Source organism: Salminus brasiliensis, chromosome 13 (assembly GCF_030463535.1).
Source record: "Salminus brasiliensis chromosome 13, fSalBra1.hap2, whole genome shotgun sequence".
Taxonomy (NCBI): domain Eukaryota; kingdom Metazoa; phylum Chordata; class Actinopteri; order Characiformes; family Bryconidae; genus Salminus; species Salminus brasiliensis.
Window position 1 is genome coordinate 23,113,322 of NC_132890.1, and position 16,241 is coordinate 23,129,562.

The 16,241-nt window shown below is 39.0% G+C and overlaps 2 protein-coding genes and 3 non-coding genes across 5 annotated transcripts; all 5 read left to right on the forward strand.

Moving 5' to 3' along the window:
- The first annotated feature begins 2,307 nt into the window (after window positions 1-2,307).
- Window positions 2,308-7,348, forward strand: rps3 (ribosomal protein S3). Its single transcript, XM_072695502.1, has 7 exons — window positions 2,308-2,361; window positions 3,831-3,961; window positions 4,116-4,209; window positions 4,637-4,731; window positions 5,203-5,390; window positions 6,556-6,757; window positions 7,287-7,348. Exons 1-6 carry the CDS (start codon window positions 2,332-2,334, stop codon window positions 6,753-6,755), a joined length of 738 nt encoding a protein of 245 aa, XP_072551603.1. The 5' UTR covers window positions 2,308-2,331; the 3' UTR covers window positions 6,756-6,757; window positions 7,287-7,348.
- Window positions 4,978-5,129, forward strand: LOC140576043 (small nucleolar RNA SNORD15). Its single transcript, XR_011981278.1, has one exon. It is a non-coding gene; the product is annotated as a small nucleolar RNA SNORD15 (small nucleolar RNA).
- On the forward strand, window positions 6,033-6,182 carry LOC140576042 (small nucleolar RNA SNORD15). Its single transcript, XR_011981277.1, has one exon. It is a non-coding gene; the product is annotated as a small nucleolar RNA SNORD15 (small nucleolar RNA).
- Window positions 7,054-7,199, forward strand: LOC140576041 (small nucleolar RNA SNORD15). The gene has a single exon (XR_011981276.1). It is a non-coding gene; the product is annotated as a small nucleolar RNA SNORD15 (small nucleolar RNA).
- Window positions 7,349-8,250: 902 nt separating the features above from the next.
- kctd14 (potassium channel tetramerization domain containing 14) lies at window positions 8,251-13,975 on the forward strand. Its single transcript, XM_072695471.1, has 2 exons — window positions 8,251-8,341; window positions 12,520-13,975. The coding sequence occupies exons 1-2, from the start codon at window positions 8,288-8,290 to the stop codon at window positions 13,189-13,191; spliced, it is 726 nt and encodes a 241-aa protein (XP_072551572.1). The 5' UTR covers window positions 8,251-8,287; the 3' UTR covers window positions 13,192-13,975.
- Window positions 13,976-16,241: the final 2,266 nt, after the last annotated feature.

Here is a 16,241-nt window from a genome sequence, read left to right on the forward strand (position 1 = left end):
CACATTAACTTACAGTATAGGGCAACACGTCTGAATATCATGCAGGAACATATTAAAATTGCAATAAAATAAAACTTATTATTTTGTCATGTGACTGAGCTAAACTTTTTAGATAATAACATGTTAGTTACCTGAATCTCTCAGGGATTAGTACTGGGTAGATCAACCAGATTCTGATATTTCTTTTCAGGAATCATTTGAGAATGTGCTCAGAGGGGCTCAACAGTCAGTAATGCACTGCCAATATAGCCCAGGTGGGTTATGTAGCATTGCTCCACTTACTTATTATAAGAGGAATAGTGTCACTACACCAGGCTCAGCGCGCTGCTAACTGCACTATGTAACTATGTAAGAGACGCAGGCAGGATAATGCTGGCAAGAACTGCTTAACTCTGCAGAACCTGAGTCATGTTCATGTATAATCCTGTAATATTGCTCTAGCACCTCAGTGCACATGCTTGTTTCACTTTCAGTGACAGTTCTGTATCTCTCAGCTTGTCCAGAAACATGTGTCTTTTAGTAGTGACTCAAAGGGTGAATTATACCTCCTGATTGTAAGCTGAGCCCAGGAGGCAAGAAATGCCAAATTTCCATATTGTTACTTTAACACTTACTGTGCAATGATAAATTATTGCTCACTATTCCCTATGCAGTTTGACGTTCCCTATGGTTTGGAATTTTACTAAAATTGTCCAAATTTCCTGTGTAGTCCACTTCACAGGGAACTAGTGGGGTGATCGGAATGCAGCTACAGTGCTGAATTAGCATTTGCTGTGTGGAGGACGGCTACGCTTTGCTCAGCATGAATGCTGTACATGTTAGGCTAGATATATTTTTTGCTTATTTAAAGTGTTCAATGTTACTTTAACTGATACTGTTTATCATTTATTGTCCAACATGGCACCACTGTGAAACATCTCATATCATTACAATAATCCCAGTTTTAGATTTGTAAGGTAAGTAGGACACGTAAACTTAGTGGCACTGCATTTGTTGCTTTTGTCAGCCTCTGACTACAAATGATGCTTAGATGTTACTTCACAAAAGCTGAATACACTTGGTTTAGATGTTTCTGCATGTGTACTGATTATGAATAAATGTTCTGATGAATATAACAGTACCATTGTGAGATTGGGTAAACTTTTCAATATACAAAAAGTAATCATTCTGATATTGGTGTGAAAGTACTGTGAATAATTTATTTATTTCTAAAGGAGTTGCTGTACCATTTTCACAAATTCAAGATTTCGCTTATTTTAGGAAACAGTACTAGAAATGAAGCTAAACTTATCATCAAATGGAATGAAACAAGATAAAATAAAGTCATAAAAATGACATTAAATCTAATAGTGACATATTATTCTTACACCAAATTCAAAATGAGAAATATTAACTATATCATCTTAATTTGACTTAAAAAATTAAAAAGTAGAAGGTCATAAAATGTTACGGCTGTGGTTCTGTCAAGCATTGGACGAGTAATTGCTTGTTTTAAATGAAAGAAATATAAATTCAGCCGGTTTTGAAAATGATCTATTTTAAAGACATCCTTACTATGTGGACAAAAGTTAGTTCACATGTAGCAACAATTCATATTTATAAGTGATTTATTTATTTATTTATTTGGAGATACAAATACAAATACAACTCCAAGTAGTCAACTGAAAGACTATGACTACAAATCTACAACCAAAAACTACAACTAAAACAATAACCCAATTACAATAAACAATTATTAAAATTAAAACTTTAAAACTACAACTGAAAATATCAAAACAAAAAACAACCACTTGAAACATAAAACTACACAACTGCAACTAAAAATATACAATTACGAATTTTAAATTAAAAATATAAAAACTCAAAATATGAAAGACCAGATGATCATATTTACCATTTTTGTTGAACTAAGATGGAATTTGGCCTTTTATTGTCTTATCCCATCCATGCAGTGAACACACACACACTAGTGAGCACACATGCCCGGAGCAGAGAAGGTTAGGGCCTTGCTCAAGGGCCAAACAGTGGCAGTCTGAGGAGCCTGGGTATCAAACCCACAACCCTGTCATTAGTAACCACTGAGCCACCAATCCCCTAAATCTACAACCAACAAAATACAACAATAAAATATACATCTGAAAACCTTTAAGTTAAAGCACAGCAAAACGATCTCCAGCAGCACAACTAAAAACTACAACTACAAAAAACCGGCAAATTCATAATAAACTACAACTACCAGCAGCGCGTAGATGCCGAGCGGAAGTGCTATCATATTATAAATGAATTTCCGCCTTCCTGAGCGGTCCTTTCCTGTCTGCGGCCTACGGCAAAATGGCGGTGCAGATTTCAAAGAAGAGAAAGGTGAGTGGGTTTTATCACATTTTATACCTTCATCAGGGCGAATTGCCGATAAATGAGGATCCGACATGAAAGACTCGGTGCTTAGCGATGTGTCTGGTTGTTGAGGTGGTTGCTGTGCTGTAGTTTTTGAGGCGGATTGTGATGGATGTGTCGGGCTGTGTCTCTGCCGCGGATCATGGCAGGTCTGAGCTCATGCCTGCGTGGTCAGAAATGGGAGCTTTGCTCGCTCTTATAGGGCGTTTTTCGTAAATTTCCGACTACTGGATGTTACATTTTCTTCAGCGAAGTAATCTGTGATCTGAACAGAGCCGTAGGAGCCAATCTTAGCTTGTTCAACGAGGCTGAAGAAGCAGTCGGACTGAGAGGGAGAGCGGACGGACGTGTCTGTTCCTCAGCGCTGAAAGGCATCGCCAGGGCTGCAGCTCGGTCGTTTTCAAGGCTTTAACAACAGCAAGTGGATGTAGTCGTTGTGCCTGACACATCCTGACGACCACTACTTAGTTCTCTGTATAAACTGACATGTTCACCCGGTGTAATGTGTTTGTACAGATGTGTAGGGAAGCCTAAAACCTCTAAATGTGTGTGGAGTAGATCCTCTGCAGTGGACTAGTACCTGAAGTAGAGGCACGTTGAAAGCAGGGGTTCACATCAAATAAATAGTAATTGTAAGGTTATAGTATCAGTGTAATACCATGATCATGTATTTACTACTTACAGTAACACTAATTTGTATTTAACTCATTTGCTTCTGCTTTAATGTAAAGTAACTACCATGTTTAATGCCAGAAGTACCTGGTTTTCATTGTGGTTTAGTCACTAAATCACAATTCTTAAAAAAAAAAGTTTCTTGCATGAGTGGGATACCTCTGAATAAATGTTTCTGGTACACTGAGATTAAGTCTTGAGCATCACATCTTTAGTGACCTTTTTTTAGGCCTAGTGGTATATCCCAGCTATCAAAGTATGAATACAGTGCTTCAGATTTTACCTTGAGCTGGAAATGTGCTTAGGCACACAGTAAAACAGCTGCACCAACACCAAATAAAGTATTAGCTGGAGCTTGTGAAGTCAGAGCTGTATGTCTAAAAGCAGTGAAATTAGTGAAATTGCAGTCTATCTGCCTGTAGAATCGACTTAAGTACCGAGTAACTGCAGTGGATCAACTTTTCATCCAGTGACTATCAGCATAGGTGCTGGAGTTAGTTCTTAGTTAGTCCGTTCTTTTCTTTTTGGATCATTTTAATCTAAAATAACTAAAGCTTTCTATGCTAAAGCTCTAGAAAAGATATGACCAGTTGCAAAGCAGTACAGGAGCGTTCACCACTGTAACTCAATTCCAGGAGTTAGTAGCTCCTTTATGTTTTGGTATAAGTACGTTCTTGCATTTAATATTGACTCGTGATTCAGTTCAAACTTCCATCAGTACATGCAGCATCCAAGTGTAATTCATTTTGTGATCTTGTCTTTAGTTTGTCTCTGATGGCATCTTCAAAGCTGAGCTGAACGAGTTCCTGACTCGTGAGTTGGCTGAGGATGGATACTCTGGTGTGGAGGTCCGTGTCACACCAACAAGAACAGAAATCATCATCCTAGCCACCAGGTCTGTTTGAAATGCGGCTTATTATTGAAGTTTGGGCTCTTGTTGTTCTGTTGCTTCATATTAATACTTTGGAGCCTCAAGTCGGGAAGTGTGAAAACAGCCTGGAAATGAGACTTAAACATGTGGGTCCTAAACAGTCCTACTGTCTGTGTAGGACACAGAATGTCCTGGGAGAGAAGGGCCGCCGTATTAGGGAGCTGACTGCTGTCGTCCAGAAGAGGTTTGGATTCCCAGAGGGCAGCGTGGAGGTAAGGCCATCTTGTGTGTCAAAAATGTAGACAGGTTTTTGTCCAACTTTGAAATCTTAAATTTAAGAGAATTGGCTTGTATGAATTTTACATTTGTTAAACTACTTTTAAGAAGTTTGTAGTGGGTTGAAACCTTTAGCATGTATTTTTGCACATGTTCACACATGTTCCTTGTTGGGCAACAAAGCACCAATTTACCAAACATCTAAAACTCATTTAACCATAAAACTAATAATACTGAACTGCCTACTACTGATCTATTACATGTGTAAAAGTAAATCCTGCAAATATGTAAATAAGGTTCAGAAATGTTTGAGAAATTATAGCTGTTCCTGTCATAGAAAGTTGCTAAATTAAAGTGCTGTATAATTGCTGCTGTTGTTGACTTGCTAGGCTTTATTAATCTCATAACCTCTTTGATTTTTAGCTCTATGCTGAGAAGGTTGCCACCAGAGGTCTGTGCGCCATCGCCCAGGCAGAGTCTCTGCGCTACAAGCTGCTCGGAGGCTTGGCTGTCCGTAGGTCAGTAGATATACAGTGCATATTTTGTCCTTTTTATTCACCAGTAGAGGGTGGCTTTATTGTGGACTTTGCTCCATACTTATCTCCTGGTACAGACTCTTAAAATAAAGGTTCTCCAGTGGGTTGAGTTAATGTTGTGTAGTGGTTCTTCAGAGAACGTTGACTAAAATTATTTATCAAACTGAGAGTGGGTCTATATGGAACTACACCAAAACTTTCTGGAAACCTTTTATTTGAGTGTTTATTCTTCAGTGATGATACGATGACGAGTCGGAACGGGACAATCTCTCGTCTCTGAGGGTTCTGGGTCATGGATCACGTTCTGTGCTTCTGACTTTAGGTCCTCAGAGCAGAATGTTCTTTTCGGTTGAAGACATCGAGGCATTTGTCTGAGAAGAGTGGAAACTTGTAGTGTTCTGGCTGGGTGGCTTAAACAGATGTTTCATACCAGTGTGTCTTGCTTCTTCTCAGGGCCTGTTATGGTGTCCTGCGCTTCATCATGGAGAGCGGGGCCAAGGGCTGTGAGGTGGTTGTCTCTGGTAAGCTGAGAGGTCAGAGGGCCAAGTCCATGAAGTTTGTGGATGGTCTGATGATCCACAGTGGAGATCCTGTCAACTACTATGTTGACACCGCTGTCCGCCACGTCCTGCTCCGACAGGGTAAGTGAGGGGTTGATTAAAGGCAGGGTAAATAATGTGTACGTATTTTACGTGGGCATATTTCATACTATGAAATTAAAATTGCGTAGATCTAATTCCGCAGGCTTAATCTGGTATACAAGTCTCTTCATTTCAAAGCACTAGTTGCTGTTTCTATTGTGCGATTATTTTAAGGTGAACACACAAGTAGAAATGGTCATACTCGAATGACCAATACTGATGAGGCAAAATAACTTAACTTATGTTTAATGTGGGGAGTATTTGATGTCCCCTAAGTAATTGCAATAAATCACTTGGACTGTTTTATGCCGTAGATATAATATAATGCAGTGCATTTTTGAAGAGCAGGGAACTGTTAAAATATTAACATTTGAAATATATTTTTTGTTTAAATAAAACCAGTGTTTTTAATTTAACACTGGTTAAGTTAAAAACTAATTATTTTTATTTTGTAATCTTGTTTATGCAATTGGTATTGTTCCAGTTAAATCACTCTTGAGTTTAATATCTTAGACAAACATTGGGCCAACGTGGAGTCATTAAAGTAACTGAAACTGTCATGATTAACAAGCCTAATTGTGGAGATTGAATGTAGTGCTGAAATTGACTGGACCTTGTGGTCTTTTTTTGAGATCCTGCGCCCTTCAGTGAAGATAAGATGACGAGTCGGAACGGGACAATTCTGTCTCTGAGGGTTCTGGGTCATGGATCACGTTCTGTGCTTCTGACTTAAGATCCTTGGAGCAGAGTGTTCCTTTCAGTTGAAGACATCGAGGCATTTGTCTGAGAAGGGAAAAAATATCAGTTAATGAATTTTTAATCTTGGAGACTATAAATGTACAATCACAAAGTATCTAACAGGCATTTGAGCAAGGTTATGTTCCTTTACCTAGTACAGACTCTTTGGCTGGTGACCTGAGGTTGCCCATCCTGGAGTTCTTACATGTGGTTTAGCTAACTCTGATCTAAAATGCCTGATCCAAGTCATGAAGGCCTCTAAATATAATGGCCATGTGTGTTGGATCAAACGCTCCAGAACCAGAAATAGGCACCCAAGAATTATCCTTAAATTATTATTCGAGCAGATGGGTTGTCAGTTTTGTTGCAAAGTGAAATACTGAGAAATGTTGTGGCTGTGATGACTGATTTGTTCATTTCTGTCCAGGTGTGCTTGGCATCAAGGTTAAGATCATGCTTCCTTGGGACCCCAGCGGCAAGATTGGCCCCAAGAAGCCTCTGCCTGACCACGTCAGCATTGTGGAGCCCAAAGAGGAGATCCTCCCCACCACCCCAGTCTCTGAACAGAAAGGAGCCAAGCCTGAGGTCCCAGTCATGCCACAAGGAACTCCTGTACCCACTGCATAAGGGTAAGATGGTCTGCTTTAGTGACACTACAAAGACATGTGGTTTGACATCTTGGAGATGTTTCACTAATGTCTCCCTCAGCTGGATATCTTAAACCTGAAATGTCCAGTCATATCTGAACAGGGCCAGTGTAGCAGCTAGTCAGGGTGAGGGTGATGTAATCTAGCCCCTGTATATTGTAGTCTTAACTTTAATGTAGCAATTTTAACTAATTTTTGCCTTTTATTGGTCCATTTGTTTTCAAGTGATATGAAAAGCCTGTACATTCAGTTAGATGCTAAATTGTGAGCTCACACCCCTTCAGTGACGATACGATGACGAGTCGGATCGGGGCGTTCTCTCCGAGACGTCTGGGTTGGGGTCACGTTCTGTGATTCTGATTTCAGTCCCTTGGCGGAGAACCTCCCTTTTACTTGAAGATCTTGAGGCATTTGTCTGAGAAGGGCGTTGAACTGTTAAACTTGTAATAATTCAGATATCAGTTTTCCTGATGGCTGTGCCTGTGCTAATTGTTTCGTTTTCCTCTTTCAGGTGTTCACTATTGGATGATGGAAATCTAGTCATTTTCTGTACAAAATAAAAAGACAAACATCTTTGCTGTGGTCTTTCTTTCATTCACTCACTTCAGTTATCGATTTACCCTGACCTCATACTAAACTGAGCCTTTTGATGTAGTATGTTATTGAAAGTGTAAAGTCTGAAATCAGCTGTTTTCTTTTGGGGGGGGGGGCTGGCAGGTAGAGGTGGGTTTTTGCTTTGTTTTGTTTGTTTTTTCCCTCCCTGTTTTCCTTCCCTTTAACTATTCAAACCTTTTTAATGAAAGTTAAGGTAAAGATTGACCTGTCATTTTGGAGCATTTATATTGGTCTGGTCATCATGAGATTGTACTTTGTCAAGAATTTAAGAAAAGTGGAGTAGTTTTAAGGTGGCATTATTAAAGAGAGGGGTGAATGCTATGGATGTGGTTAGGAATTTAAAAGAAAATCTAGGAAATTTGCTTTAACTTAAGGTTAAAGTATTCTAAGATTGTCACCATGCCTAATTACTGAATTCTTGGTCCTGTTAAAGTAACTCTGACAATGTGTTCAATCAATGTGGTTCATTAGTATTCATCCTTTCCTGTCCTCTACAATTTTAGGCTTGTACAATTGTGCAGAAAACCTGTTTTATGTCCAGGTAATTTGATCGTGGGTTTAGTAAAGGTCCGCTTCACTGGCATGGGAAGAAGGAAAGTCTTTTTTCTAAGTACTGACTTACACACACACACACACACTGTCTAGTTTTAGTCCAGTCTATTTGTGCTAGCTTGCAATCCTAATCAACAGTGGAAAATTCAGAGAGACAGTAGATTTGGATGATAAACGTGGGTTACAGTTGCGCTTGATTAAGAGCAGCATGAGCCACGCCCCCTTTCTTCACCACGACCACCCAGCCTATCTGCTGAAGTGCATAAGCCACGCCCCTCCAGCTCAGCTCACCTACCTGCTGCTGTTTCCGCGGATGAAAGCAGTCGACTGCGAAACTTGGACAAAATGAGTCTCCCAGACAGCAAATCGCCGAGGAAACAAGCCGTAGAGCCTCTGAATGTAAGTGTTTTACCGTCGATGGGGAATAAAAATGTAGTGCTTGCAGTTTTACGACATTTGTGAAGAACCGTTGTCTAGTTTATTCTGGGACAGCAGCTGTTCTGTAGAGTGACCCCCCCCCCCTCTACTGCTCTGCGTACCGATACTCAGGTAAACACTGACCCTGTAAACTAGCTAGGTTAGTTACTCACTTACAAGACGTAGTAAAATTACTTCTGACCGCTAAAGAAAGTCTAGAGCTACAGTGGAGCTTCTCAGTCCGCCCAGCATCTCGTTTTGGATCAGTTTGTTGTGAGAAATGGCTGAAAAGTTAGAAGCATAAGCAACAGGAAAGCAGTGCCGGAGGTGAACCATCACAAACCGACCCCCCAAAACAACAGAATTAGGAGCTGTTACTAATCAGACGTGTTTCTCTCCTCAAATGTAATTAGAAGTATTTTTACAATTTAAAATACTTAATAAAATGTAACTAGTAACTAGTACACACCTCTCTGTGACTTACATTTGCTCAGCAATATGCTTAAATATCATTTTCCTGAGTTCATAGTCATTTATAATTTTACTTAATACTCTTCTGTGATTTGGTCATTTACACTCTGCTCCCTTTCTGAGTTTAAATCAACAATATGTAGCATATTTTTACCTTGAAATAGCAGCTTCAGAGTCATGTTGACGCTCCATTGACCCGCAGTAAGGAGAATAGCGCCTCTATCATCCCCACGCTGGGCTCCGCACGCTGCTAACAGCACTATTATACTATTATTTTATTATTTATTATTATATTATGTAAGTAAGTGGGCAGGACAACGTTAGTAAGATCTCTGTTAACTGAGTCATATTTGTGTAAAATCCTGTAATAATGCTCTACCACTTCAGTCCACAGGCTTACAGTGAGGGTTCTGCATCTCCCGGCTTGTCAACAAACGCACGTTGTAAAGTTTTCGCACTTTAAAAATGGCCCAATCCGTGAAGTGCACTTTCTGGCTCTAGGGGCTAGAGACTTGCACAATACACATGGCTGGTCAAATATTCTGTGGGTAGAAGATTAGGTGTTCTCCAAAAGGCATACAGTTAAAGATTTTCATAATTCTAAACATGATTAGTGTACCATATATGTTTTGTACAACAGTCTGCTTGTAGGATTTGGTAAAAAGGCAAATCAAACCCCTATTTGACTGAAAAAGACCTTCAGGGAGGTTTAAATGTAGACTCTGGAGTGGTGGTGCACTGTTCTACTGTGCAGCGACGCCTACACAAATATGATGAGTCAGAAGAATTTCTCTTTTTTTGTTTGAGGACAAAAAGAATTTCATTAAAGGAATGCCTTATTACCTGTTAAGCACAGGAGGTGGATCAGTTATACCTTGGGCTTGTGTTGCAGCCAGTGGCACAAGGAACATTTCACTGGTAAAAGGGAAGAATAGGTTCAATCAAACACCAGCAAATTCTTGAAGCAAACATCCCACTGCCTGTAAAAAGGATGAAGTTGAAAAATGGATGGCTTCTACACACTTAAACACACCTCAAACTCCACAATGGACTACCTCAAGATGAGCAAGCTGAGGGTTTTGCTGTGGCCCTCACAGTCCCCAAACCTAAACATCATTGAACATCTGTGGATAGACCTCAAAACAGCAATGCAGCAAGCCAACCCAAGACTTAGATCTCAGAACTCGAAGCCTTTTGCAGGTAGACTGGGTGACAGCCCCACCAAACAAGAACTAAAGGTTGTGATACTCACCAGAATGGGTTTTACTAAGTACTGGTCATGCAGAGTGGCCAAACTTTTGCTATTTAAAACTGTTTAACTCATTTAACCATTGACCGTAACAGAAATTCTGACCAGGGGTACTTAAGCTTTTGTGTGCCAATTTTATACTCGAGTACTGTATGAATGAAGTACCAGGTTCTGGCTGCTCTACACACCTCTGAGTGTTTGGATTGGGTGTTCTTGTGATCATGAGTCATGTCTATAATATGAACTTTGTGTTTTCTCATAGCTCAGGTACACTCTTGACAAAAAGACACATACAAGAGGTTTTCTGTCTTAGAAGAGAACCGTTTAGGCATTCAAATTATTGTTTAAATTGTTACTGATCTAAGTAAGCTAGAGCCATTGCCTTTACTACATCACTTTCGGGCCGCTGGCAGGCCGTGGACTTTTTTAAGGGGTTAATGGTGTAGATCAGGTGGGTGTTTCAAAAGTAGTCCACAGTAAACTGGTTACATTGAGTCCAAAATATTGATTACAATGAACGTCTCTTGCCTTGAGTGTTGGGCTTTATGGAATGTAGGACCCTTAAAAGGATTAAATCCATGAAATAGGTTTTCAAAGGTTTTGAAATGAATCATCATAAGGTTTGGTTACCTTTGTTTGTTTGTTTTTTAACCCTACACCTTTTTCTAACCTGGTTAAATCAGATGAGGTTCGTTTTTACACTCCAATGCAGAAGAAAACAACCACACTGAATTTTTCCCTGTGAGAAAACAAAATAATAGAAAAATGCTCCATGTTAAGGAAACTTTTTAACGGTTTCCGACCAGAGCTATAGGTGTAGAAACACCTTTAAATAAGATATCTTGCTAATACTGAGAAATGCTGGTTTGTAGAATAAATCATGTTAGCTGAACCTTTCTCTCTTGATGATTGTTGGGAGGAGGAAGAGAAACATGATATGATTCATGGTTAATACTGCATTGCCTGCATGGTGATGTCATCAAAAAAATCTGATCCATTTAGAGGCATCAAAAATCAGTATATTCATCCTTATATGTGAGAGATATGAGAGATTAACCCCATGTTGGTAATTGTTTACCATGTATTTGTTGACATCTGTGTAAACATTTTTGCATGTGTTTGTTTCCTATTTACTAGAGCATAGTGTGGGGTACTTTTGATCTACAGTTATGTTAAAAAAAAGAAGTACATCTATTGAAGACATAGAAAATTAAAATTAGAATCAGGAGCACAACATCAACTGCAGATGATTAGAACATGGTTAGAGAGGATTCTGGAGGAGATTGTGTTCTTTAAACCTCAGACATTTAGTTTGGTTTGCTCTTGACTGTTGAAGTGAGTGGAGAAGGTCACCATGGCCATATTTAAAGAGCTCTCTCTTTAAATATGAAGGGTTTTAAAAATATCTCAAAGTAATTAGAAATCAGCCGTTTCAGTGTCCGGAAAATAATTTACAAGCGGAAAAAGTTTAAACTGACAGTATGGCCAGGTGAGACCACCCGAGCATATTCAGCACAACAGCAGACCGTAAGATGCCTTAAGGAATCTCCAATAGCCCTAAAATGTCATAACAGAATCTACAGGTAGCTCTGCCCACAGTAGAAATCGCTTGCTTAAAAAAAAAAATGAAAGCAAAACAAAAGTTTGACTGAGCACATATCGACTGGAACAATGTGATGTGCTTTAGACAAATTAATCCATAGTTGCATTATTTGGACACAGCAACAGAGGATGTTTGAGATGTTGAGAGCATGTTTGATGTAAACCAGACACAGGATTTGAGCACAAGAATCCTTATCTTCTGTAAATCATGAGGTGGAAATGTCATGTTTTGGGACTGCTTTCCTGCAGTAGAGTCTAAAGAGCTCTCCAGCACAGAATCCACTAGGAATTCTTTATTGTATCAGAGGGCGTTTAACTCCCAGTTGATGTCAGAGACTGCTAGATCATTATAGGAAAACGTCTGAGGGTGTATAGAGTATAAACATACTTTACATACTTACAGTTTTTAAATGGTTTTAAATGGTTTTATTTATCATAATGTAATAAAAACTGGTCTTTTGAAGGTCTTTAAAATTAAGTAAATACAACCTCAGGTGAACAACACACAGCACATTCCACTGTGTCATTATTTATTAAATGGAAATGAAGGCAAACTGAAAAAGCCATGTCTGGAAGAACTGCTGCTGCTGTGCTTGGGATCATTGTCCTGTTGCATGACCCAATTTGGGCCAAGCATATATGAATATATGTCCTCACATTTGACTCTAGGATACTTTGGTATGCCTTTTAGGACCAGATGTTTTTTTAATGTCCTGATATGTAAAACAGAATTCAAAGAGGGTGTACTTGATTTTTCATATGACTATATATATATATATATATATATATATATATGAATTCAGCTTATTTTGTATGTTCTTCTTTTCTCTGTCCTCAGCACTTTTCAGTTGTGCAGCTGAACATTGGTGGTCAGCTGTACACCACCACTCTGGGCACACTGCGGAAATACCCCAACTCCAAGCTGTCAGGCATGTTTTCAGGGCCTCTGAAGTTCCAAAAGGATGGAGAGGGGCGCTTTTTTATTGACCGAGATGGGAAGCACTTTGGGGCGATTCTCGAGTACCTCCGCACTGAGAAACTTCCAAGCAAGAACCTGCTGGAGGTGCACAAGGAGGCCATGTATTACGACATAAAGCCATTGGTTAAACTCCTCGAGGACACCCCTCAGCTTTTTGGAGAGACGGTGGGAAGGCAACAGTTTTTGTCCCGTGTGCGCAACTACCATGAAAACCTGGAGGTGATCGTTCGAGTCGCCAGGGCAGAAGCCATGGCCTCCAGGTTCTCCACAATAATTATGTGTGTTCTAAAGACCGAGGATGACTTGGCTAGGTACAACGATGCCATGGACAGTCTGGACAGTAAGAAGGAATCAGTAGTCAGCTTCGGTCCCTGGAACGCTCCAGCTTCTGTGGAGGATCTCCTGGATTGCATAAAAATGGACATAGAGGCTAAAGGGTATAAAGTGAGCCTCAAACCACACAGCTCAGATAAAGGGTTTCTCTTTAGGAGCTATGGCTTCTTCTATAAGCTCACGTTCACTTGGTGGTGACTGTGATTGTCATGGTAAATGCACTTACCTTGTATTTACACTCAATGGCCTTTTTTTTAAAAACACCAAGGTCTGCAAAAAAGAAAAGTAGAGAGTCTTTATATTGTGGGAAGGTTCTTTCAACCTTTATATTTGTAACTTTGATATGAAGTTTTGGTTCCTTAAAGAACCTTTCAGTGGATGAATATTTAGAAAACCATTCCGAACAGAGATGTGTGAGTGGGAAGAAGCTTTGTGAGGTTTAAAGAATCTCCATATGATGTAAAGGTTCTAGGAACCCCTTGATAGACTGAAAGTCTTTACATTGTGTGAAGGTTCTTTCTATATTTTTATCTCGGCTCTAAAGCAGTTCACCTACACTCTCAAAAATAAAGGTGCTAAAAAGGCTCTCTTTGAAGGATGAACCCCTTTGAAGGATGGATTCTTGAAGAACCAGATTTGTAAAAGAAATGTGTTCGTGTGTAGAAGCTTTGCAAGGTTTGAACCGCTGACCTTGCTGGTGCACAGTTAGAGACTGTAGCCTGTCTGTCGATGTAGAGTTTGTGTTAAGTCCTTATAGATAAGTCTGTTCACTCTGCGGCCATCTTTGCAATGCCGCCAGGCAGTTATTTCCAGTCATACAAGACCAGACTTCTACAAATGGAAAGAGAAATGCTTGAAACTAAAAGTCAGGCTACTGTTTCAAAGATATATATTAAATAACTGATAAAATCTGACAAAAGCCTCATGTATAGTTTGTAGCGTTCTGGACAATAATGCATACACATCATGATTTGTCAGTTTGTTCTGGCTACTGCACTTGCGCACATTCCCTTATTGGAGTGGAGGGTGGGGATGGGGGATGGGGCAATCAGTGGCTGGTCCCCTTATTTACAACTTCTCTGCTAAGACATCCTCTAGCTCTTCATCAGGGGACAGTTTCTGACCACAGAGCTGCTCTTGTCAGGATCATTTTGGGTGGTGGACCCTCCCTGAACCTAGCAGTGACACTGACCAGTTTAAACATTCAGTGGGCCTTCCTCTGGAGAACTAGCTTGGTAAATGAAACGTGTGAGTATGAATAATGGTGTTTAATAAAGGTTTAAAGTTCTACATAATGTAAGGGTTCTCCACCAAAAAGGGGCCTTTAATTGTGTGAAGGTTCTTGATTTGGAACACAGCTGTAAAGTGCACCTACACTCTAAAAAATTAAGGTGCTAAAAAGGTTCTTTTGTCATAAAAGAAACACTTTTGGGTCCTTGGAGAACCTTTTAGTGGATGGATCTTTAGAGAACCCTTTTAAGGTTTAAGGAACCTCCATGTAATGTAGAGACAACGCTGTAAAGTGCTCTAAAATGCACAGATACTGTTACGAACAAAGGTACAGAAAGGAAATGAACCACAATGTTCAATCTATGTAAAACCAAAAATTACAATCTATGTGATGTAGAGGTCCTCTGGTTCCTGGTTCTGTTTCAGTGGTTTGATCTTTAGAGAACCAGTAACCAGTTTTATAAATGAGACGTATATAATTATAAAGAACTTTTGTAAGGTTTAAAGAACCTCTACTTGAAGTACAGGTTTTTGAAGATCCCTTTTTTGGCAAAGAACCTTTACATTTTGTGATTAGACCGTTTAAATGGTTCTTCACAAGTTGGCTCTTGGTTCTTTAGGGAATGGCCATGGACAAAGAACCTTTTGTGTTGGTTGTTTCTGATAAAATGGCCAGTGAGTGTATGTATAATGTACAGTAGGAGTATGTAATAAAATATGCCAGCTCAGTGTATGTGGGAGTGGACTATGTTCAAATACAGCTACGCTATGCTCAGAGGAATGCATGTTTATGAGATCCACCAACAAACTGTTGAGTTAAGAACACTGTGTTATGCTGTGCGTTATCTGTTAGTGTTCTAGACCCGCCTATGTTAGAGCCTCAGACAGAGCCGAGCTGTTCAGGATCGTTTGTTGGGAGCTGTGTCCACCCTTGTTTAATATTGACTCTAGTTCACACCTGCCCATTCCATTCCCTCACTTACAAATAGAGCTTACTGATGTTCTACCACACAGCTCCTCAGAAGATAAAACCAGATAGGAATGGACAGTTAGCTAATCCAGTCACATCAGAGCTCGGGTGGAATGATCTGGAATACAATCTGGTTCCATTCATTTATATTTAAAGAACATATCTTATAAAAGGTTTTTAGGTTTAGGTTGGAGACACTATGTTTGTGTTATGTATCCACATCTATTACAGTAGCCTTTTAATGTGTTTGAATATGTCATATATCAGATATTACATATGTTTAATGCTCTCATGTATTGATAAGGATCTATCTATCTATCTCTGTATATATATATATATATATATATATATGTGTGTGTGTGTGTATATACGTCTGTCAGTCCATCTGTCTGTCTATCTCTCGATCTATCTGTTCTTCTAGCTGTCTAACTGTTTATCTGCCAGTGTCTATCTGCATATTTGTCTGTCTATATCTCTCTCTTTCTCTCTCTCTCTCTCTCCCTCTGTTTAACTATCTGTCTATCAGTCTATCAGTCTATCTATTCTTGTCTATTTGTCTAGCTCTTCTTCTAGCTGTCTATCTATTTGCATATCTGTCGGACTGCCCATCCATCCATCCAACAAGGTTTAGTATAGCCATTGTTGCAGCAGGTTGGCATTATTATCCCTTATGGCGTGATCATTATAGAGTGAGACAGTGCCTCAAAAGCTGAATTACAGGGGAAAAAATGAATGACATGAATTATATGTATAGAAATGAAAGTTTATATATCAAAGTATTATATTATAAAGTGTAATGTATATTCATAAATAATAACACTTAGAAATTGTTGTTAATATTACAGTTGTTATATCGTTTATTTGACTATTTTTACTATAATAATTTTAGCAAAGTATATATAAGTAATTCTAAGTTATAAGTATGTTATATATAAAAGTATATATAATATATATAATTTAATATACATAATACAATACATTTCCAAATCATAAACTAATATTAATCATATTGTAATATCAACATCTTATCATATCATAACATTAATTG